The sequence below is a fragment of the Cetorhinus maximus genome, chromosome 12 (assembly GCF_964194155.1).
Source record: "Cetorhinus maximus chromosome 12, sCetMax3.hap1.1, whole genome shotgun sequence".
Lineage (NCBI taxonomy): Eukaryota > Metazoa > Chordata > Chondrichthyes > Lamniformes > Cetorhinidae > Cetorhinus > Cetorhinus maximus.
In genome coordinates this window covers 88,979,556-89,003,438 of record NC_135890.1, presented here as the reverse complement: position 1 = coordinate 89,003,438, position 23,883 = coordinate 88,979,556, and the positions used below count along the sequence as shown (strand labels likewise).

At 42.2% G+C, this 23,883-nt stretch overlaps 1 protein-coding gene across 6 annotated transcripts in view; it reads right to left on the bottom strand.

The window, feature by feature from the left end:
* Positions 1-23,883, bottom strand: part of rbm19 (RNA binding motif protein 19) — a 285,521-nt gene that overhangs the window by 210,335 nt on the left and 51,303 nt on the right. For all 6 annotated transcript variants that reach the window (XM_078554054.1, XM_078554055.1, XM_078554051.1 and 3 more), the window contains one exon: positions 5,347-5,477. In XM_078554054.1, the coding sequence (XP_078410180.1) occupies positions 5,347-5,477 (131 nt within the window). The remainder of the gene's footprint in view (positions 1-5,346; positions 5,478-23,883) is intronic.

Here is a 23,883-nt window from a genome sequence, read left to right as displayed (position 1 = left end):
CCCATGTGCATTTGCCTTCTTTATAAGTCTCTCATTTGGGACCTTGTCAAAGGCTTTGCTGAAATCCATATAAACTACACCAACTGCACTACCCTCATCTACACACCTGGCCACCTCCTCAAAAAATTCAATCAAATTTGTTAGGCATGCCCTCCCTCTGACAAAGCCATGCTGACTATCCCTGATCAAACCTTGCCTCTCCAAGTGGAGATAGATTCTCTCCTTCAGAATTTTCTCCAATAGTTTCCCTACCACTGACATGAGACTCACTGGCCTGTAGTTCCCTGGCTTATCTCTACAACCTTTCTTAAATAGCGGAACCACATTAGCTGTTCTCCAGTCCTCTGGCACCTCCCCCGTGGCCAGAGAAGAATTAAAAATTTGGGTCAGAGCCCCTGCAATCTCCTCCCTTGCCTCCCTCAGCAGTCTGGGACACAAATCGTCCGGACCTGGAGATCTGTCCATTTTTAAGCCTGCCAACACCTCCAATACGTTGTCAATCCCTATATCAATTTGCTTAAGAACCTCGCAATCCCTCTCCCCAAGTTCCATACCTTCATCCTCATTCTCTTGGGTGAAGACAGATGTGAAGTATTCATTCAACACTCTAGCGATGTCCTCTGGCTCCACCATAGAGTGCCCCCTTGGTCCCTTATGGACCCTACTCTTTTCCTGGTTATCCTCTTCCCATTGATATACTTATAGAATATCTTGGGATTTTCCCTACTTTTACCAGCCAGAGCTTCCTCATGATTCTTTTTCTTAAACATGCTGCAATGAAGGTATTGTTGCTAAAGGGCATGTGTGTATGTAAAAGTACCTTTACCCAGGATTCTTAGATTCATTAAAAAGTATTCTTGATCTCTGTCTTTCCAAACCACCACTCAATTTCCAAACTTCCTTCCCTCCAAAGTCTTCGAATTGTTTTTGCCTAATTCCCTGCCCTCCTTTCCAGAAATCAATCTGAAACTGTCCAGTCAAGTTTCTAACCCAGCCACATCACTATAACGACCCTTAAATGACATCCTATGTGACTGTGACAATGTTAATCTGTCCCTTTTCTTTCTCAACCTGTCTGCAGCCTTTGACAAAGTTGATCATACCATCCACCTTACAGTACCTCCCTGTATTATCACCTGGGTGGGACTGCACTCACCTTGTTTCATTCTTATCTATCCATTTGTAGCCAGAAAATCACCTGCAATGACTTCCCTCCCCACTCTTGCACACTTAAGTTAGAAGTCCCCCAAGGATCTATCTTTGGCTCTTCTCATTTATCATTCAAATGCTTTGCCATCAGCAACATTATTGAAAACATGCAAGATTCCACATGTACACTGATAACACTCATCTTCACTTCATCATCACCTATCTCAGCCCCTTCACTATCCTAGATTTATCACACTGCTAGTCCAAACTCCAGTACTGGAAGAGCAGGAATATCCTCCAATATTAAGACTCAAACCAGTGTCTTCTGTCCTTGCCACAATCTCTGTTCCTTAACCGCAAATTCTCTCTCTTTTCCCGCCACTGTCTGAAGCTGAACTAGACTACTTGCAACCATGGCATCGTATTTAGCCTAGCTGAGCTTCTGATCCTATATCCAGTCCATCATTAAGACCACTCAACATCGCCTACTCCAGGTCTGCCTCAGCTCATCTACTGCGAAAAGTCATCCCTGTCTTTGTTACCTCTGGGCCCAAGTATTCCGATGATCTCTTGATCAGCCTCCCACCATGCACCCTCCGTAAAATCGAGCTCACCCAAAACTCTACTGCCTTTATCCTAACTCGCACCAAATCCCCTGCATCCACTGCCCCTGTGCTTGCTAACCTACTTTGGTTCCCAGTTCAGCAACGGTTCAGTTTTAAGAATCTTATTCTGGTTTTAAAATCCCACCACGGCCCTTTCCCCTCCCTACTCCAGCATGACAAATCTCCATAAAATCCCTTATTCTGTTCCCTTCTCCATTGGCAGCCATTCCTTCAGATGTCTAGGTCCTAAACTCTAGAATGCTCGCCCCAAAAATCTCCTTCACCTGTCCTAATATCTCATATGGCCCAGTGTCAAATTTTGTTTAAGAATCATTGGGTTGCTTGACTATGTTAAAGGCACTTCATAAATTCAAGCCGTTGTTAATCAGTATGCTCTGGTCACAGCCTGGCTTCCACCAAATACATTGTGCATGCATAACCCTGGTTTGTACATAACTAATTAGATTTTTGAAAATGCCTATGTAATGTGAGTGTGCCCGCAGAACTTATAGATTGGATTCATCCCTAAGTGTACAAGAAATATTGAGATTTATCCTTTAAAATTGTGCACAGTTTGAAAAGCTTGTGTGTTTGAGAATTTTAACAGTCAAAATACTTTGCATATTTCACTCACATGTTTAATAGAGAGAAATCGTTGTAGAGGCCATGTTAAATAATTAATAAAAATAAAAGGAACTAAGAGATAGGGCAATGCCATGAGAATTAAATCTAAAAATGATTGCTTAATTAAACAAAGCTTGTCAAGTTGATTTAGTAGGGGACGGCTAATCTGGTCAAACATAGGAGTGCTCAGAGTGTCACAGTAGTGAGAATGAAAGATAGTACCTGGAAGATTCTAACCATTTAAACATCTTTTATTGTGCTGCACTTTTAGTCTATCAGCAAAAATCTTTAGGAGAAATGCATGCAAATTATCACTGTATTTTGTGTTTTCAATAGATTTCATTGCTACATACATTGCATCAGTAAATTGTTTATGAATTTTACTTTCAAATAGAGCCATTCAAGTCTCTGTCATATCTTACAATGTGAAAAAGACTGAGTAGCATTTAAATAGCATCTTTCATGACCTCAGGATGTCCCAAAGTGCTTCATAGCCAGTTAAGTACTTTAGATTCAGTTACTATTGCAATGTAAGAATCTGTGCACAGGAAGGTCTCACAAAGAGCAATGTGATAATGATCAGACAATCTGTTTTAGTAATATTGGTTGAGGGATACAAATTGGTCAGGACACCTTCCCTTCTTTAAAATATTGTCATGGGATCTTTTGCATCCAGCTAAGGGGGAAAATAGGGATGACACTGAACCAAAGCTTTCTTAATGTATCAGTCACTCAGTATCACACAGAACTATTATCCTAGACTTTATGCTCAAGGGAAAACTGCATAAGGGAAGCATATCACTACTAGGGAGGAGTGGAAATGGAGTTCCATGCATGCCTGGCTGGTGGTACCTCTGACTTTTTAACATTCGAAATAATCTAAATATCGGCGAAAGAGACTTAGAGAAACACATCTTCCAGCCATCAGACCTATGGGAGAAACAATGGAACATAATCTTAAATATCTCTCACATGTTCCATTTTGTTGTTTAGCACTGTCAGATGTAAATAATTATCACTTGTCATTTCTGCTACAATGAACTTTATGTACAGTATTCTGGACATACCCATATTTCTGCCATACTTAGATATTCCATTTAGTGTTATTCATCGCATTTCTGAAGTAATTTATATTTCTGCCTCACATCATAGTATTTAGATATTACATCACAAAACATCGAAAAGCTTTTATTCCCTTTCTGGCTATTCAGTTATATGCAACACAACGTCCTCAACAGGCCTGTCCTAGCATCCTGGCTGCTCAAAGTACTTTATCTTAAAAATTATTGATTCATTGTGCATTCATAGGATACTTTATGCTGCATGTGGACTTAATCTTCAGAATTTCCACATTAAAGGCGAATTATATAAATACTAAGATAAAAGCAATGTTTTATGTCCACCTTTTAGCCTATTTCGATCCCTTCCCCCCATCCCACCCCCACTAGGACCATCTGTCACTTGCTCATCCTGCTTTCTACCCTTAATGTCACCATTAGCACATCCTTTAGCTAATATCACTACCGTCAACACCCCTTTGTCCTTTTGTTTATGACATCTTTGGCAATCTCTCCTTTGCCTCCACCTATCACTGGCCCTCTATCCAGCTCCACGTGTCTCACCCCCCTTAAACAGCTTGCATTTCACCACATTTCTTATTCCTCTTTAGTTCTGATGAAGAGTCATACAGACTCAAAATGTTAACTCTGTCTTCCTTTCCACAGATGCTGTCAGACCTGCTGAGTTTTTCCAGCAATTTTTGTTTTTGTTTTCTATCAATACAAGTTGTTTTTGCTGCTATTCCATTGATGGCTCAACTTAGATTTGAAATACAGCAACTAAGTGTAAGCAATACATGTCACATTAATAGATCCAAAGTAAATTAATTGAAAGTCCATACTCACTTCTCAGAAACAGAATGTCCCTCTTTTCATTCAAGTGGGAAAGCAATTTTATTATTTTTAAAATAACTTTTTTAGTGTTAAAACTTCTGATGGTGCCACTTGAAGAGTCTTAAATTTCACTGACACCTTGAACATGCCTCTAGCAGACATAGCGTTCTCATGGGTAGGGTTAGATGACATTACAACTACATCTTGCCCCACCCCAAATTCTGTTGTTATTAAATGTTACTGCTTTTGTACAGCAAGTGTGAACGTTTGACTTCTGGATTTCTTTCAAAAAAAGGTGAATATTCTGTAATGTTTCATCAACTGCTGCAACACCAGAATTGTCATGCTCAGCAATTCAATTTAATTCAATTTTACTGTCCAGAATTCTCTCTCTTCTATGTTGAAGTTCCAATGCAAAGTTTACCACTGACACATATGTAATTCAGTAACAATATTTTGAAGCTACTTGGTTGCCATGCAGTTATTTAGATGCTCAAGATCTAGAAAATTTATGACGTTTACATTTTTTTTTTGCTGACAGGAACTTACACTCAAATTTCACAGAGCTCATCTGCCTAAGCAGAAATGTAAAATCAAACAAGCAGTGCCACAGAATAGCAAGAGCAGTAGTGGCCTGGATTTAGCAGTAAAATTAATGGTGAGGCTATCAGTATTCACCGTTATTAAAATACAAATCAGATAGCAACTTTCGATGACTGTACATGCAGTTAAATGTGGAAATCAGCAAGTTGCTATTCAAGTATGCCCTGGCCCTCAAGTATCTCGTCAAGAAACTTGGCATTCAAACACAAGGAACAGTGTGGAGCTGCTGTACTTGTGTAATCAATGCACAAACTTGCCAGAAAAAGTTGGGGTTTGTCCATTCTAATGTAGGCAATTTTTTTATGCCATAAGTAGTTATAATTACTGCCAAACAACCATCCTGGCACTGAAGATTCACTTTTACAAGTATGGAGTGTCATTCCTTCAGATTTTAATTATTGGTGACTTTAGTGCAAATCCTCACTAACACTGGTCCATTAATTCAATGTTTTAGAACCTGGAAGAATACATACCTTCATCAGGGTTTCTTCAGTTGTTAAAAAATTTAAATTTTTCACAAATAAAGTGCATCCTGGAATACGTTCTTCCTCATCCTCACTCAAATCATCGGCTTCATTTTCATCCTTTGCTTTGGCACCTTGAGCTTTCATAAAACATAAACATTTTTTAATGCGCTCAGTCTCAAAAAGCCATTTTTTAAAATTGCAATCATTTAATATTTATTTTCCCAAATTAACAGTAAATTCAAGGTAAATTAATTCAAATCCATAAATTGTTTCTGCTGACCTGTGTGGATTAAAATGTTAATTTATAAATTGTGAAATTGACATTCCAGTTGATTTTTGCACCAGAAGCTTTTGGCTCCATTCTTGCTCAAAATCTTTCTCACCTTAAGTTATAACTTCATAATGCCTGTGGGAACAGATGGGATTTTGGTGTACGGAATATGCATAATCATTTAAAGACTTCAATTAAATAATCTTCCTCCTTTATTCTACATCCAACACAAACCACAGGCGCATGACAAACTGGATCGAAATTAGGAAGAGGGAGCACTGCCTTAACACCAGCCTCTTGGCAAATTAGTCCCAAGACATTGTCATATGGTCATATGTTGAATCTGACAGTAAAATAAGCAAAAGTGTGAGGTTTGCTCTATGCGGTAGCCTCGCACATGATAATAAATGAATCCCCAATTGAAGTCATGGAAGTGATTAAATAACCCTCAACCTATCCCTGGGCTTCTTCCTTGCAAGATGGTAGCAGTGTAGTATGCATTCAATCATCCAGTTAGCTTTTCAATGATCATTTATTGATTCATTTCTTTGTCCTACAAGAAATCCTAAAGTGCTCTGCATAAGTAACATTTACATTTTGAAGATAGTCATAAAGTGTGAACACTCGTCCAGTTCTGTCTTTGGAGTTTCCCCAACCAAATGAAACTGGGACGCAACCCTTTGCAAAAACATAAGTTGAATTCTAAGAATGATCCTATCAGAAATCTAAATCAAAAATGCGTATTTACATGAGGGGCTTGCAATTCACTATCTTTGGGATCTCTGTACTAAAGACACACTAAGGAAAGTTCTGTACTATTAGACTGATAGCTACCACCTTTGAAATACCAATTATAATTTCCTTGTTTATAATAAATTTGGCACAGTCACAGCTAATGCCATCTTGGTGTCAACACTCTTTTAATGTCAGTCAGTGCCGAAGTTTGTCAACAGAGTTTCTGGCATCAACTGAATCATCCCTGGCACAGGTCAATTAGGATGACTTCGATATGTGTTCAGTAATGCCTGGTGAAGCATAGCTGTATTTCTTAGGTTTACAGTGCGCATCTATCTTGTTCAGAATATTGAGAGAAACATGTTGCAGTTGTTCTTCATGGCTGATTATGTACAGCAAAGCAAATCTACCATGATGCATCATTATGTTTGACTACAACTTGCAGTAATACAGCACTGTTAATGTAGAACAATGTCCCAAAGTATTTCACATAAGTATAATCAGACGGAAATGTCACTGGGCCAGAGAAGGAACTAGGAAGGATGATCAAAAGCGGTGCTAGAGGTTGGCCCAAAGGGAGCAGGGCAGTGCAAAGAGGCAAAGACAGACTTAAAATTTCACAGCATGATATTCTAATCCTCCTCGATGAGGTGAAGACATGGAGATAGAACACTAGGATGAAGCTTTAAAAACTTGTTTCTCATGGCACATGAAGGGAAATGGCAGAGACACAAGATTACCAATTTTCCCCTTCTCTTCCCACTCCAAGGAATGATGCCCAGTACCAAAGAAGTTCAATGAACTGTGAGCAGGTGAAGTAATGCACTGACCAGTTTCCTTTTTCTTCCATGTCTACAATCGAAAATTAATAGTTATGCATCTAACCTTTCGTACTTCACACTAATGGGAGCATTAACTTTGGATCTTATAACGGGTGAAACATCTTTGCTACACCAATTGCCTGGAGGCAGAACCTTAAAACTTTTCTTCAAATTAAGAGATCTGCAACTTCAGCTATCTGATGTTGCCAGGCAGGCATTTCTTAAAATGATAGCTAAAACTTAATGGCTTATTCATATTGTAGGAGTAATTGGAATACAATGCCCTAGAGAGGCAGGGGATGAAAAGGGCACCCCGATATTAACAAGATCACAGTATTTTGTCAAACAAGCCATGGCGACCTGATCAAGGTGTACAAGATTATGAGGGGCATGAGCAGGGTGGATAGGGAGCAGCTGTTCCCCTTAGTTGAAGGGTCAGTCACGAGGGGACCTGAGGAAGCATACAGATGTTACTGTGATAAATAGATGAAAAGAGCTCCTTGGTAAGTTGTGTCATGAGTAGAAGTCAGTCAGTCATGTTAGAGCGACGATCATCCTGATAGAAAAACATGGAGGAGTGTTTCTCCAAAGAAACTATAGCCATCTCACCAGGAGTATTCTCATCCAGGTCTTTTTTGGATTGCAAAGTTGTGCAGGCTACTACCATACAGGAAACAATTTGGAACTGTGGAAGGACAGAATTCCCATGGGCAAACGCATCATGGAATCTTCCTGAAAATTCTGGATTGATCAGGACTGAAAGTGTGAGGCGATACACTTTGGAAGGAGTAATTTGACAAGTAAGTATTCAATGAACGGCATGACACTAGGAAGTTCTGAGGAACAAAATCACTGAAGGCGGAGGGGCATGTTAGTGGGGTGGTGAAAAAGGCATATGGGACACTTGCCTTTATCAATCGAAGCATAGATTACAAAAGTAGGGAGGTCATGTTGGAGTTGTATAGAACCTTGGTGAGGCCACAGCTGGAGTACTGTGTGCAGTTCTGGTCGCCACATTATAGGAAGGATGTGATTGCACTGGAGGGGGTGCAGAGGAGATTCACCAGGATGTTGCCTGGGATGAAACATTTAAGTTATGAAGAGAGGTTGGATAGACTTGGGTTGTTTTCGTTAGAGCAGAGAAGACTGAGGGGCGACATGATCAAGGTGTACAAGATTATGAGGGGCATGAACAGGGTGGATAGGGAGCAGCTGTTCCCCTTAGTTGAAGGGTCAGTCACGAGGGGACACAAGTTCAAGGTGAGAGGCAGGAGGTTTAGGGGGGATGTGAGGAAAAACTTTTTATCCAGAGGGTGGTTACGGTTTGGAATGTGCTGCCTGGGAGTGGTGGAGGCGGGTTGCCTCACAATCTTTAAAAAGTACCTGGATGAGCACTTGGCACATCATAACACTCAAGGCTATGGGCCAAGTGCTGGTAAATGGGATTAGGTAGGTAGGTCAGGTGTTTCTCACGTGTCGGTGCAGACTCGATGGGCCGAAGGGCCTCTTCTGCACTGTGAGATTCTGTGACTCTTTGCTGGCTGCTATTCATGTTCTGGGTTTGAGGGTAGGCTGCTCTGTTCAGGAAGTTCAGAAGGAACTCACAAAGCTGATTGGTGTTACATATTGTACCCTGCACCTTGACAAAGCCAGCAACAGTATAAAACTCAATGGTTCTATTTTCCTGCTGCCTTATTGTGCTGCCAAAACGGATGAAATCCCTGTAAATGTGGTGAATACACTCTCAGGCAGCACCCTGGCTAGTCCGCCAAATTTACCTGAAATAATCCATTAACATAAAAGCTGACTGAGATCATAACTTCACTACCACAGATAGAGCTGCACGTGCAGAGGAGTGCAGCCACAAATCTTCATAGCATAATTAGCATATCTCCCCATTTAACTCTTTTGTGCAGCACATTCTTCTAAGTCAGTGCCTCATTAACATCTGTATAAAGCCTGTGATCCATCTTGTTGCATGTGGAGATAGATAATATCTAGAAGGGCTCAATCACCTCATCTGCTAGCTCACTCTTCTCCATCCTCTCCTGTTCCTTCTCATCCTGCATTATAATGGAAAACTCATTTGATCCATAGCACTTCTCACTGTAAGTTGAGGGAAAAATATTTCAGGATTTCTCAGTCCGACAGTCAGTCAGTGGCAAGTTCAGCACTGTGTATGAAAATGGAAAAATAAAAAACTGCAAAAGTTCTTTCCCAGCTCCAGTAATCCATTGACAAAGTTTTGGCATTCTTCAAACTCTTCAACTTCATCTTGACTAATGTGGCAGCATGCCATACAAAATTAAAGTTACGTTCTAAAAGTAGCAACAGTGTAACTTTGGTGCAACCTTATTGCTGGCCTTCATTTCAATTTATTTAAAGCAGGTGAGGTGGCTGCCCTTGATGTCAAGGCTGCACTTGACTCAGTGTGGCATCAAGGAGCCGTGGCAAAATTGAAATCAATGGTTTTCAGAGGGGAAACTCTCTACTGGTTAGAGTCATACCTAGCACAAAGGAAGATGGCTGTGGCTGTTGGTGGTCAATCATCTCAGTCTCAGGACACTGCTGCAAGAGTTCCTTAAGGAAGTGTCCTAGACTCAATCATCTTCAGCTGCTTCATCAATGACCTTCCTTCCATCATAAGGTCAAAAGTGGGGATATTCGCCGATAATTGCACAATACTCAGTACCACTCACAAGTCCTCAGATACTGAAGCAGTCTGTGTCCATGTACAGCAGGACCTGGACAACATTTAGGTTTGAGCTGATAACATTCTAAACACACAAGTGCCATGCAATTACCATCCCCAACAAGAGAGAGAACATAACCACCTCGCTTTGACATTCAATGGCACTATAAGCATACAGGTGGTTACCACTGACCAGAAATTGAACTAGACCAGCCATATAAATACTGTGGCTAGAAGAGCAGGTCAGAAGCTGGGAATTCTGAGGCGAGTAACTCACCTCCTGACTCCCCAAAGCTTGTCCACCATCTACAAGGCACAAAGAATGCGATGGAATACTCTTCACTTGCCTGGATGAGTGCGGTTCCAAAAACACTCAAGAAGCTCGACACATCCAGGACAAAGCAGGATGCTTGATCAGCACCCCATCCACTAACTTAAACATTCATTCCCTACGTCATCAGTGCACAGTGGCAGAAGTGTGTGCTATCTACAATATGCACTGCAGTAACTCACCAAGGCTCCTTCAACGGTACCTTTCAAATCCGCAACCTCTACCACCCAGAAGGGCAAGGCCAGCAGATGCTTAGGATCACCACCATCAAGCCACACACCACCCTGACTTGGAATTAAAATCTCTGCTACTTCACTGTCACAGGGACAAAATCTTGAAACTCCATTCTCAGCAGCACTGTGGGTGTACCTCACCAGGTGAACTGCAACAGTTCAAGAAGGTGGTTCACTGCCACCTTCTCAAGGGTAATTAAGCATGGGCAATTAAGGATGAGCAATAAATGCTGGCCTTGCCAGCGACACCCACATCCCATGAAAGAAAACCAAAAGGTGCTTAGAACTTTAGCACATTGATCATAAGTAAGCCAAAAACATGTTTGAGCAGTCTATCTGAGGTGGAAAATGCTTGCACCTAATTTGATATCCATTAGAGCATGCTGTCTCAATTCTAAGCCCCAGAAATGCTGAGTTGGCCAATAATTTAGGGATCATCATCTTTAGTTTATATATATTACAACCATTAAAAAGCAAATATGCCTATAGGGCTTGATAGGGGAGGATGTGACATAGTGAAAGGGAAATGAGATTGAGAGCAAACAAACCAATACTGTGGCATAGAACTATCAAGATTCTAATAGTTTTTATAAAACTATGACTCAACTTCAGTATTCCTAAATTAGAGGACAGGATCATCAAATTCAAAATTATCATGTATCAGTCTACAAAAGGCAGCAGATTTGCAGAGCACAGAACACATTCTAAGAGGCAGTTTAATCTGCATCTTTCCCAGTGTTACAGACAGAGGATACATGAGCCAGTGTTCATTCTCACCTCCCCATTTATCATCTCTAACCACTAGCCTAGGTCTTTCTAGGAGACAGTAGGTATTTAGTACTATGTCTACAATACACTGAGCGATTAAGAACAGATTCAAATTTAAATGGATATGCAGGGTGCAATTATACAAGTTTAACATCAGTGTGAAGTGGTTTCTGCTTCACAACAATGCTGCACTGGTACTGTAAATCCATGCTAAAAGACAGAGTAGAGAGAAACAGGAATGCAGTCTACTACAGCAATTTTACTTGTAACTATTCCCCATAAAGCATCACATTATAATATCTACTTACATATATGCAACAGTTTAAATTCCTACCCTCAGTTAATTAGTTTCAGTTTGTTAAGGCAAAAGTCATAATAATTATGTATTTTCCTTAATATCAAGGTATTGTAATTATTTTGGGTTGGAGAAGAGAAATTAGATCTCTCTTTCTTTTATTATAACTTTAATTCTATTTCTGCCATCCTTCTCTCAAGTTGTTCTATTTCTCTCAATTTTCCTCTCGCACCATATAATTATTAATACTTGTTTCTTTTGATTCTATACAAATCATTAAAATGAAAACTCTATAACTATCATCGGTACTAATCCAATACAGATTCAAGTCTGATTAGTATTAACATGGAAAGACAGATGATCTTTTAAGGATAATTTCATCATATTGCTTTCCCTAAATTCCTCTTCGGATTTTTTTTCCATATTGGATCTTATCCCCTCCCCCAAAACCAAAACAAAACTCCATTACAAACAGCTCTCCTTCAATTCCATAATTATACAGATCTCCACTGATGACTGCGCTGATACAAGAGTGCTTCTTTCAAAATCAGAGCAGCATCAACATGCACTTTTAACACCAATTTCAATGTTTGCAACTTTCATTACAAAAACAAGTATTGTTTTCAGTCATTGACTAAACCTCTGGAGTAATTACACTTAACAGGATTCTATTGTCTGATTCAAGATTTAAAAGATATATTGAACTTACATAGAATATATGGCACAGAGACAAGCCATTTTGCCTAATCAGTCCATGCCAGAGTTTATGCTCCATTTGAACCTTATGGTTACTTGTGTGAGATTTTCATTTTCTTGAATCATTTTTCTGTACTCATTCTTAGTGACTACTTTCACTTGAGAAAATCAATTAGCATCAATAACCTTGCAGACTGTGCCTCAAGTAGCCAAAACTCACATGCAAGTATGGAGATTGTCAGCAGACCATTTATTTGGGGCTAGAGAAAGGGATGCGAAGAGTTACAGCCAAAACTGCTAGGAACTCGCATGATATGCAAGAAACAATGATTATTAACAGGAATTCTAAACTAATATTTTCCCTCTCCAACTTGAGGACACACAGGTAGTCTCACTACCACCCCTGGCTGAAATTGATTACCTCAAAGTGAGGCTTTTGAGAGAACTTCTAACAATGAAAACTATGTACAACATACTTCAAAGTCAGTCTTTATATCTTACAGCTAGCAGCAAGATGAGAACATGGGCATGGTAGCACCACTTGGTATGGTTGCACCACTTGGTAATATAGGGAAACATAAATGCATTAATGAAGAAACTGTCGCAATAAATAACATAGGAATTATGATTAAACACACTTCAATTGCTTCTAAATCTCATGGTCAAAATAACCCAAGTTTGCATTAATCAAAAAAGGAACGCTTCCTATTAATGAATGCAAAAACAAATATAGGCCAACTTTAAGGGTCATAAATAAAAATATATTTTATATGGCATATTTTAAATACAAGTGGTGTAGGGGTTGATGAACCTGACTGAATCAATTCCTTATGAGGTGTCAATAGAATTATAAAACCACACATAGGTTGATACCTTATATTATTGCATGACCTTGTCAAGACACTTGACAGCACAATAATGTTTAATGAAAATTAAAATCTTCACTTTCTTGGAATTTACAAAGATTTATATACAATAGAAAAATATTCAGTGGTCGTAATCCCCCTAGTCAAATGCTTGTAATATCCATCAAAATGAATTGCTTTTTCAGCTAACATGTAATGCCATTAAAAATCTACAGACAAAGGTTTACTTTAATGCTCAGGTGTTTTTAATTTCTTCTATTTGTTTCATCCAAAAGAAAATTTAAAATATTTCATTTGTTTAAATTTAGTAAGTAAGGGTTCTGTCAACTCAGGGGAAATTAATAAATCATTGACAGTTAATCCATCAGCAAAAAGATTTAAATGCACCTCCATCTGTGGCTCACACGATAAAATGCAGTCACGCAAAGCAAAAAGCAGTTACATTATTCTTGAGCTACAAAATTCTGAGGCTTTCTGCATGCAAAGCACACCCTGCACAACAAAAGCTATTATCAGTGAACTGCAGCCTTCGCTAAGCATTCCCCTGAAGTTCATTATCACAGGGCCTGGGTCTCGGCACAGTAAGATAATAGCTCCCTGGTGACTAGTAGCCAGATTGGCATTGCTGCTTTCATTCTCAAAGCTCAAGGCTCACCTCCCCCAAAGGCCACTGTGCAGCCTTATATATGTATGAAAAAACCATGAAAGTTCAAAATGAGTCATGTCCTTGAAGAAAGAAAGAGGAGAGCACTGGGACAGGTATTAGCCTGTCACTAATACAATGCAGTCATATGTACTGCTTACACAGTAAGCATTGTGTCGTGTTGGACAACAGAGGCTTTGTTTTGTTCCCTTATTATTTTCTCAGATGATCCTAACTCAAGTAATCTTTGGATGCTTTAGGTTCAATAATAAGTTACAGAATATGTTTAAGCAAGGACATACTTTAAAAGAGACTTCAATTTTGCACGTTTTCAAAGATTGGAGTGAAAGCCATTGTTTTAGATGAAAACCACCACAAAGCTAAATTAAAGTTGGATTATAACAGAAAAAAGTGTTTGAAAGCTACTATAGACATGATTATGGACATAGCCATAAATATTCTATTACAAACATTGAGATATGTATTTTTCCATGAACCATACAACAAAGCCTCCAGAGCAATTAGTACAAAATGTAGCATTATAATCATTTGAGGAGTAAAATTATTCTTCACGCAAATGTTGTATCACAATATCTGCTCCAACTTCTGATGCTAAGTGTAATGAAAAGGGATCACAAAAAGCTATGACAGCACACAACAATTGTTCCTTCACAATGCTCGCTCAGAATAAAAGATATAACCTATTGTTGGGAGTGGAGCACACACATTACCAGTCCATGTATGGGCAACATTTATTTTTCAAAAGGGATAAGTTAGAATTTGGATTTATTTAATGCAGGAAGTAGGATGCAGGATGCTTGAAGGGTTCAAATTACAGTCAACAATCAAGATCATTTCCCAACTTTCCCTCTGCTTCACATTCAAAGGCATCACAGTGGCAAACTTCTGCCAACATTTCCAAAGGGTAGCCATGCTTCTCCGACTAACAACTAAAACCAGTAAGGTACTTAAATCTTTGTTTTTAGGGACAGAATTTTTCAGAGTGAGCAGGTGAGCGCCTAACCCGCTCGATCATAAAATAGTGCATGACAACAACGGGTGAGTGTCCCGATGGCATTGCACACTCACACGTGGGAATTGGAGCCGCGCGCGCCATCAATTACCAGGCCCGCTAAAGAAATTAAAAAGGCAATTAAGCTGCATATTACATTGTGCGTGCCATTCTGCACATGTCGCACGAGCAAAACGGGCAGGTGGACAGCTGATAATTTGCTAAACCTCATCCAAGGGAGGGATAAAAAGGGTCAGCATCATTGCCAGTGTGAGTAGTGTGGAGTTTTGGAGATAGTTTGCTGCTGGTTGCTTATTGATACTTTCCAGCCTCAACTCTGTTCGGGGCTTCATTGTTAGCATTTCCAGGCTTCATTTCAGGGCTTATTAGTGTCTCTAAGGCCCCCGGAGGATTCAGACCGTGTGGACCCTTTCTGATATCAGAGAGCCTTCCGTTACCCTGGCAATGGGGATTGTGGTCTCCACTGGTGGCACCTCCTCTGAGGAGGAAGAGAGGGGCAGGAGGGAGAGGAGGCCAGGTATCTCAATGCATCTTCCAGGGGAGGGACCTGCGGGAGGAGAGGCGCAGGCACAAGGGGCGCAGGGCCAACAGGTAGTCCAAGGCTGAAGGGGCCATAGAAGACACCACTATCCTGCTGCCAGGGTTTACAGGCGGTGATGCAGCTACCTCAAAAGTCTGAGGTGCGATGCCAAAGGAGGCTCTGCCTCTCAAGGGAGACTGTGACCTCCATTTGGCAGATGATTGAGCCTGAGATTCAGCTCTGACGGTATGGGTGGACACCACATGCCAGTTGCTCTGATGGTCACAGTGGCCCTCAAATTCTATGCCTCCGGCTCTTTCCAGGGCTCAGTGGGAGACCTGCGTGGAGTCTCCCAATCAGCTGTCCACAGTTACATCAAGTTCATGACAGAAGCTCTGTTCAGGCGGGTACTGACCTTTATTCTTTACCATACGGACAAAGCCAGCCAGGCTGAGCGAGCCAGAGGCTTTGCAATGACTGCTGGGTTCCCCCACGTCCAGGGTGCCATCGACTGCACACGTGGCCATCAAGGCGCCAGTGGGTCAGCCGGGTGCCTTCGACAACAGGAAGTGATTCCACTCCATGAACGTTCAGAGGATGCACATTCTGCAAATCTGTGCAAGGTACCCTGGCAGTTCCCATGACGCTTACATCCTGAGACACTCCCAGGTGCCGAGGCTTTATAGTGCTCCAGCCCGATGGATGGGTGGTTGCTGGGTGATAAGGGCTTATGACGTCTCTCTGCCACCCAAGAACAGGGGCAGAGCTGCGTTACAATAGGAGTCATGCCTCCATAAGGGCTGTGGTAGAGGACCATAGGTCAAGATGCGCTTCCGATTCCTGGACCAATCGGGGGTGCACTACAATGCCCCACAGAGTGGGTATCACTAATAATGATTGAATGCTGCGCTCTCCACACTCTGGCACTGGCAAGGGAGGGGACCCACTGGAGGAAGAGGATCTTATCGTAGCTGCACAGGCCACAGATGAAGAATCCTATAATGAGTCAGAAGAGGAGCAGAGGGAGGAGAATGCTGAGGGCATGGAGGCAAACCTCGGTCACCATCTGGGAGGCAGGGACGCCTTGATCCAATGCTCCTTCAGCTAGGTTACCAAAGATATGCTTCCAGCTCATGCCAGGGCTTCCGCATCCCAGGTGTCAGAAATGACACTTTTATTTGCACCCAAAGTCCAATCAACGCCTGTGCAATAAAATATCAGGCCACTCACATCCAGCATTACACACTGGTGTACCCTGCACCAGAAAGAAAAAGGGTAAAGCATGCACCAGGCCATCAAATCCAAAGCAAATTTAATGTTATTGTCAGATTGAATGCATAATGACATTACCATTATTGGTGTTGATGTCCACACCAGCAGGCACATAAAACAAACAGAAATGAACAGAAAATCACCCGTGAACTGTCCCACTTGTGCTCATGGTGCCCTTAACTTACATTTCCAAGTGCTAGGTCGTAGAGCGCAGTGCACAGAGGTGAGGGTTTTGGATTGTGCAACCATTCTAGTGCAGTCTCTTCATTGATGGGAGTCTCGGACCTGGAGTCCCCATTGATCGTTGAAAGACAATGGCACCAAGGCTCAGTCCAAGTAGCCAGGACTCACCCACTTGGCCAGCTCCGGCGCCAATGACAGTTGGCACTCAGACTCTAGCAGCCCCGAGGTCCTCGGGGTTGGGGGGGGTGGGGGGGGGAGGGGGAACACGATGGCCATACCTTAACACTCCTGCACAGTGACCAATGCCAACACGGTACTCACCCACTTCCTGAGCACAGCAGGTCATTGCACCTCTTCCGGCACTGCGCTCATACGCGTTGCACCACGTCATGGCTGCTAACCAGCACCGCTTCCCATGCCCATTTTGTGAGGTGCGGTGGCCTCCTCCTCCCATCTCTGGGGGCAAGGGTGGCCCTCCTGACAGTCACCTCCTCCAGGAGGACAGCAAGGCACTCATTTGAAAACTGGGGGAAGGTGGGGGGGCCAAATGCCCACTCGGTCTGCTCTCCCGCCTGGGGTCTCCAGTCGCAGTCAATTCCATCACTTGAGTTTACTAACAGAAAGGCGTTCTTCTGTGGCAGCCTTCCAGGGGCTGCCTGCGCCGTTTTTAACCCAGCAGCCGAGTCGCTGTCGGACCCTGCCCCCACTCGGCCCTTTCCAACCAATGAGGAGCCGCGTTTCACGCTGGGCGGGCCTTAAACGGGGGCCAACCGCAGGCGCCAGCCCTTTTCCCGGCCAATCCTGGGCCCGCCAATTCTACCTTAGATTTACTTACAACCAACATGGCATATACTAGAATTCTATGCTGTGAGGACCAAACGCAGTCAAAGCCCATGTTCTGATTTTACAGGATTACTGAAGGAAGACAAATAGAACCATGGCAAAAAAAAGAAAGGCTCAAAAGGGATAACATTAGAGGATTATGAGATATAGGAGAATAAGGCTGCAATGGAGATGATGGTTATAGGGAAGAGCAGAAAATTGAAAATGGAAAGGAAAAGCAAAAGAAAAAGTGGAAATGGTAAGGGAAAGCAAAGAAATTGAAAAGGAGTACTCAGAGTACCTTTGCAAAACTCATGGTGAGAGGAGCTTGGAAGGGAACCCCATAACACACCTGGATTATTGCTCAACTTGATGGAAATATTCAAGAAAATAAAATAAAATGTTTATGATAAAAATGTAGAGTGAAATCACTCAAACCCAGGGCTAACCATTTAACCTAAATTATTTTGTACCTTGGGGAATTAATATTGTTTTTCTCCCCCAGCATTGTTTAGATTCAGGACATGACACTGAAATATACAGTCAACCAACAAAAAATATGGTTTATATTATTTCTACTTTGCTGGCTGTGACATAGAGAGTCATTTCATGGCAAATGCTTTGTTACAAAAAATTAACAAAAGGTATTCACAAATGCCCAATTTTTAACTTAAAAAGACCAGCCACATAAAGACTATGGCTGCAAGAGCAGGTCAGAGGATGGGTATTCTGTGGCCAGTCTCCTGACTCCACCTTTCCACCACCCACTAGTCAGGAATGCGATGGAATATTCTCCACTTGCCTGCTCCAACAACACTCCAGAGACAGACACCAACCAGGACAAAGCAGCCTACGTGCCCTGGTGTAACCTACCATAAAGCTTTCTCTGGACCGAAAAACAATCGTTCACCACCACTCTCTGTTCCTGTCACTCAGCCAATTTTGCATCCATGCTCCTATTGTCCCTTTCAATTCATGGGAGCCAACTTTGTTCACAAGCCTGTTAGTGACACTTTGTCAAATGCCTTTCGGAAGTCCAAGTACACCATGTCAATTGTATTACCCTCATCTGCCTCCTCAAATCAAGTTAGTTGAACACGGTTTGCCCTTAACAAATCCATGCTGACTTTCCTTAATTAATCCCCATTTGCCCAACTGATATAACATCTCACGTCTTATTTAGTGGGCAACCATTTAAAATGTTTACATAATCCCAGTTAGCATTTTATATAAATTCCTTAGAAATATTACTCAAATGGCTTATAGCTCTGCTAAATGCCAATTAAAATATTCAAAAATTGGAAAATTAATCTAGTGTGATAAACAGGATATGCCATCAGTATACTTTATAAATTTATTCTATTAGTGAAGCAGGCTGTATAATTTATTCGCAAGTCGGGAGCAAGTTGTGCTGCTCTCCTTTATGATTGAATTAAACAAGATATTGAATAACATCCTACAGAATACAATTTTTTTTTTACAAATGTGTTTTTGTAGGTACATCAAGACTAAACTTATTTGCATACAATGAAGTACAGGGCTGAATCTTAGGCTCAGCGAGCGGGGGCGAGGCCTGCTCGCTGACGTCGGGCAGGACAATCAAGGCAAAGGAATACATGATGAATGGTTGGACCCTGGGAAGTACCGAGGGTCAGAGGGACCTTGGTGTGCATGTCCACTGGTTCCTTAAGGTAGCAGGACAGGTAGATAAGGTGGTTAAGAAGGCATATGGGGTACTTGTCTTTATTAGCCGAGGCATAGAATTTAAGAGCAGGGAGGTTATGCTGGAACTGTATAAAATGGTTAGGTCACAGCTAGAATATTGCTTGCAGTTCTGGAATCCACATTATAGGAAGGATGTGATTACACTAGAGAGACTGCAGAGGAGATGTTGCCTGTGCTGGAGAGTTTTAGTTGAGGAGAGATTGCGTAGACTGGGGTTATTTTCCCTGGGGCAGGGGAGTTGGAAGGGGGACATGATTGAGATGTATAAAATTATGAGGGGCATAGATAGGGTAGACAGAAAGGAACTTTTCCCCTTGGTGGAGGGATCAATAACCAAGGGGCATAGATTTAAGGTAAGGGGCAGGAGGTTTAGAGGGGATATGAGGAAAAAAATTTTCACCCAGAGGGTGGTGGGAATCTGGAACTCACTGCCTGAAAGGGTGGTAGACAGAAACCCTCATAATATTTAAGTAGTATTTGGATGTGCACTTGCTACGCCATGGCATACAAGGCTATGGGCCTAGTGCTGGAAAATGGGATTATATTCTGTAAGGTACTTGTTTGACTGGCGCAGACCCGATGGGCCGTAGGGCCTTTTTCTGTGCTGCAGACCTCTATGACTCAGTGCCAAGAATGATATTATACTTTATAAATTTATTCTATTAGTGAAGCAGGCTGTATAATTTATTCACAAGTCAGGGAACAAGTTATACTGCTCTCCTTTATGATTGAATTAAACAAGATATTGAACAACATCCTACATAATACAATTTTATTTTACAAATATGTTTTTGTAGGTACATCAAGACTAAACTTATTTGCATGCAATGAAATAACGCAGGGCTGAATCTTCGGCTCGGCGAGCGGTAGCGAGGCCTGCTCGCCGAGGCGTAAAATGACACGAGGTGACGTGGGGCATGCGTCTCAACGTCAATGCGTGTCATTTAGATTTTTTTCAGTTCGGCGGGCGCACAGCCGAGTCAGCTGCATGCCCGTCGAACTGTCAAAGGCCTGTTAAAGCCATTAATGAACTAATTAAGCCAATTGAGAAAGCTGCCCATCCAACCTTAAGGTTGGCGGGCAGGCAAAGAGCCCAGGCAGCCTTCGCATTTTTCATGGAACCTCATCCACGGGCGGGATGAGGTTTCATGAATGATTTAAAGTTTTCAGAAAATTTTTTATTAAAATTAATGCACATGTCTCAGCTCACATGACAGTTTCACATGAGGGGGCATGTCATAAAATTTTTTCGAACACTTCATTACACTGTTTAAACTTAAAACTAATTTCTGTGCTCTTTCGCGTGTATTCCCGACTCAGGGAACCCCCCCTCCCCCCTCCCCTTCACCCGCACAGGGAGCTTCCGGGCGCACGTCACGTTGGGCAGGCCTTAATTGGTCCGTCCACGTAAAACAGCGGCGCAGACCCGATCGGGGGCGCCAATCAGATCCACACCCGCCCCCGCATAACCCCCTCCGATGTGGGGGAAATTCTACCCACTGTGTACTGGATCCAGAGAAGGATCAGCAGAATCTACTGACATCTTCCCAATCTACAGAGAACTAAAGCTCAGCAATAACTTGCATTTAAATAGCACCTGCAATGTTCTAAAATGTTTCAAGGCATTTCACAGGAGATTTAATCAGGACATTTAACATGGAGCCACACAGGGAGAGGTAAAAGGGCAGGTGACCAAAAGCTTGGCCAAAGCGGTTGGTTTCGAAGAAGAGTCTAAAAGATGGAGAGAGAGGTCATGAGTCAGAGAGATTTAGGGAAGGAATGCCAAAGCATAAGGCCTAGGCAGGTGGAAGCAAGACAGCCAACAATAGAGTGATGAACATTAGGAATGCACCAGAAGCCAGAATTGGAGGAGCGCAGCCTGTAGGTGCCAGAGGTTGCAGGGTTCCCATGGGTAGGAGAATATCAAAGTTAGCCTCACCATCTTCTTTGTCTCCAAAAGCCTTACATGGGAAATGTTTACCTGCAGAATCAGATATCCATGATGGTGTGGAAGCAAGTAAGTCTGAGTTGAGTATGCAAGGTTAGAAAAAGGAACTCAAAGCCCCCTCACCCCCAGAATAAAAGCATGCACTGAGTGGCATTTTTGTTGGCTGAAGATTGACTTGTTTTGTTCCTGATATGCATATGTGAGTGTGCAAAGTGTTTAAGGCTAACTTGGTTCTACTTTGATTTTATGATATTGTACAAATGTGTTGTGGATTAACTGAAGAATTTCTGGACTGTTGAAGCACTTTGAAAATGCTTTGAGTCAGTTATGGGCAAGTTATTGTCATGGTTACAATGGTATGCTCACTACAAGGACTTCATAGCTGATTGCTTTCTTTTAAATTACCAGTGACTCCCATTGAATTAATTTTGGAAGAGTGATATCACCTATGCAGGATAAATTACATATTTCACACATACAACTACCATAGATCCCATGGTGTTCTGGGCTGCACATCCTGGATAAAAACGTTAATTTTCACAGATGAAGTCAACTACAATGCACTAGAGAATTCACCATGTGTACATTGCTACAGACAAGCTCTTCAAAGGGAGCATGGATCACCCTCTATGTACACAAAAGGAGAAAAAGCAATATTTCAAATGCAACATTCTGCAGTCACCTGGTTTCAATTTTAAGATTTTGGAAATGATGGTCATTGAGAACCACCCATTAAAAGTAAACAAAAAAAATTCTGAAACCTAGGTTGTAATTGCATTGGGTGTTGATCTGCTCTTCAAGTCATTGATTCACAAAAAGTGAGCAAACAAGCCCGGGAGTAAAAGAGGAATGAACAGGTTAGTTGGGACTACAAAATCGAGGCCAGAATTTTATGTCCTACAGGTAGGCACACGCCTGACCCGTCCCACCACGAAATGACATCGGACGAGCATCCTGACGTCATTGCGCACTCACGCAATATCTCGCTCGGTGGGCACGCGCGGCAGTCAAGAGCATGCCTGCTGACAATTAAGCAGGCAATTAAGCCTATTAAGGAGGCAATTGAAAGTGATTTTTCATGGCCTATCCAAGTTTACGGTTGGCGGATGGGCCAGTTGGCCAGGTGGCCTTTGCATTTTTGCTCAAACCTCAATCCAGGGCGGGATGAAATCTCTGTGGGGAAAGAAAATCAAAAGAGATATATGAGGGCAGTTTTTTTTAAAATCAGGTATGCTTTCAGGTGCTTGGTTGTGCTGCACGGACATATTTTGCAGCACTTTTGTTTATTCTGTGGAGGTCTGCAGCTCCCTGAGGCAGCTGTCTGCCTTCAGGGGGCTCACTGGAAGTGCTCACCAGCACCAGTGGTAGTGAAAGCGGGGCGGAGAAAGAGAGAGAAAGCGGGGGCGGGAAGAGCAGGCGGGAGAGAGAGTGAGCGCAGGGACGGAGTACTTCTCTTCTACTTTGAACTTTTACCAGTTGATTAATTTTATACACATTTGCACATGTACTTGACCTCGTACTCACCAATCTACCTGTCGAAGATGCATCCGTCCACAAGAATACTGGTAGGAGTGACCAGTGTCCTTGTGGAGAGAAAGACCCATCTTCACATTGAGGATACACTCCATCGTGTTGTGTGGCACTACCGCCGTGCGAAATGAGATAGATTTCAAACAGATCTAGCAACTCAGAACTGGGCATCCATGAGGTGCTGCGGGCCATTAGCAGCAGCATAATTGTATGCAACCACAGTCTGTAACCTCATGGTCTGGTATATCCCCTACTCTACCATTACCGTCAAGCAGGGGATCAATCCTAGTTCAAAGAAGAGTGGAGGAGGGTGTGCCAGGAGCAGCATCAGGCATACCTAAAAATGAGCTGTCAACCTGGTGAAGCTATAACACAGGACTACTTGCTTGTCAAAGAGTGGAAGCAGCATGCGATAGACAGAGCTAAGTGATTTTATAACCAACGGATCAGATCTAAGCTCTGCAGTCCTGCCACATCCAATCATGAATGGTGGTGGACAATTAAACAACAAACTGGAGGAGGTTGCTCCACAAATATCCCCATCCTCAATGATATTTGAGCCCAGCACATCAGTGCAAAAGACAAGGCTGAAGCAATTGCAACCATCTTCAGCCAGAAGTACTGAGTCCCCAGCATCACAGGTGCCAGTCTTCATCCAATTCCACTCAATGCATGTGATGTCGACAAATGGCTGAAGGCACTGCAAAGCCTTTAGGTCCTGACAAGATTCCGGCAATAGTACTGAGGACTTGTTCTCCAGAACTTGCCACTCTCCTAGCCAAGCTTTTCCAGTACAGCTACAACACTGGCATCTACCCGGCAATATGGAAAATTGCCCAAGTATGTCCAGTCCACAAAATGCAGGACAAATTCAACTCATCCAATTACCGACTCATCAGTCTACTCTCAATCATCAGCAGTCATGGAAGAGGTCGTGGACAATGCTATCAAACGGCACTTACTCAGCAATAGCCTGCTCACTGCTGCTCAGTTTGGGTTCCATCAGCGCCACTCAGCTCCTGAACTCATTACAGCCATGGTTCAAACATGAACAAAAGAGCTGAACTCAAGAGGTGAGGCGAGAGTGACTGACCTTAACATCAAGGCAGCATTTGACCAAGTGTGGCATCAAGAAACACTCGCAAAATTGGAGTCAAAA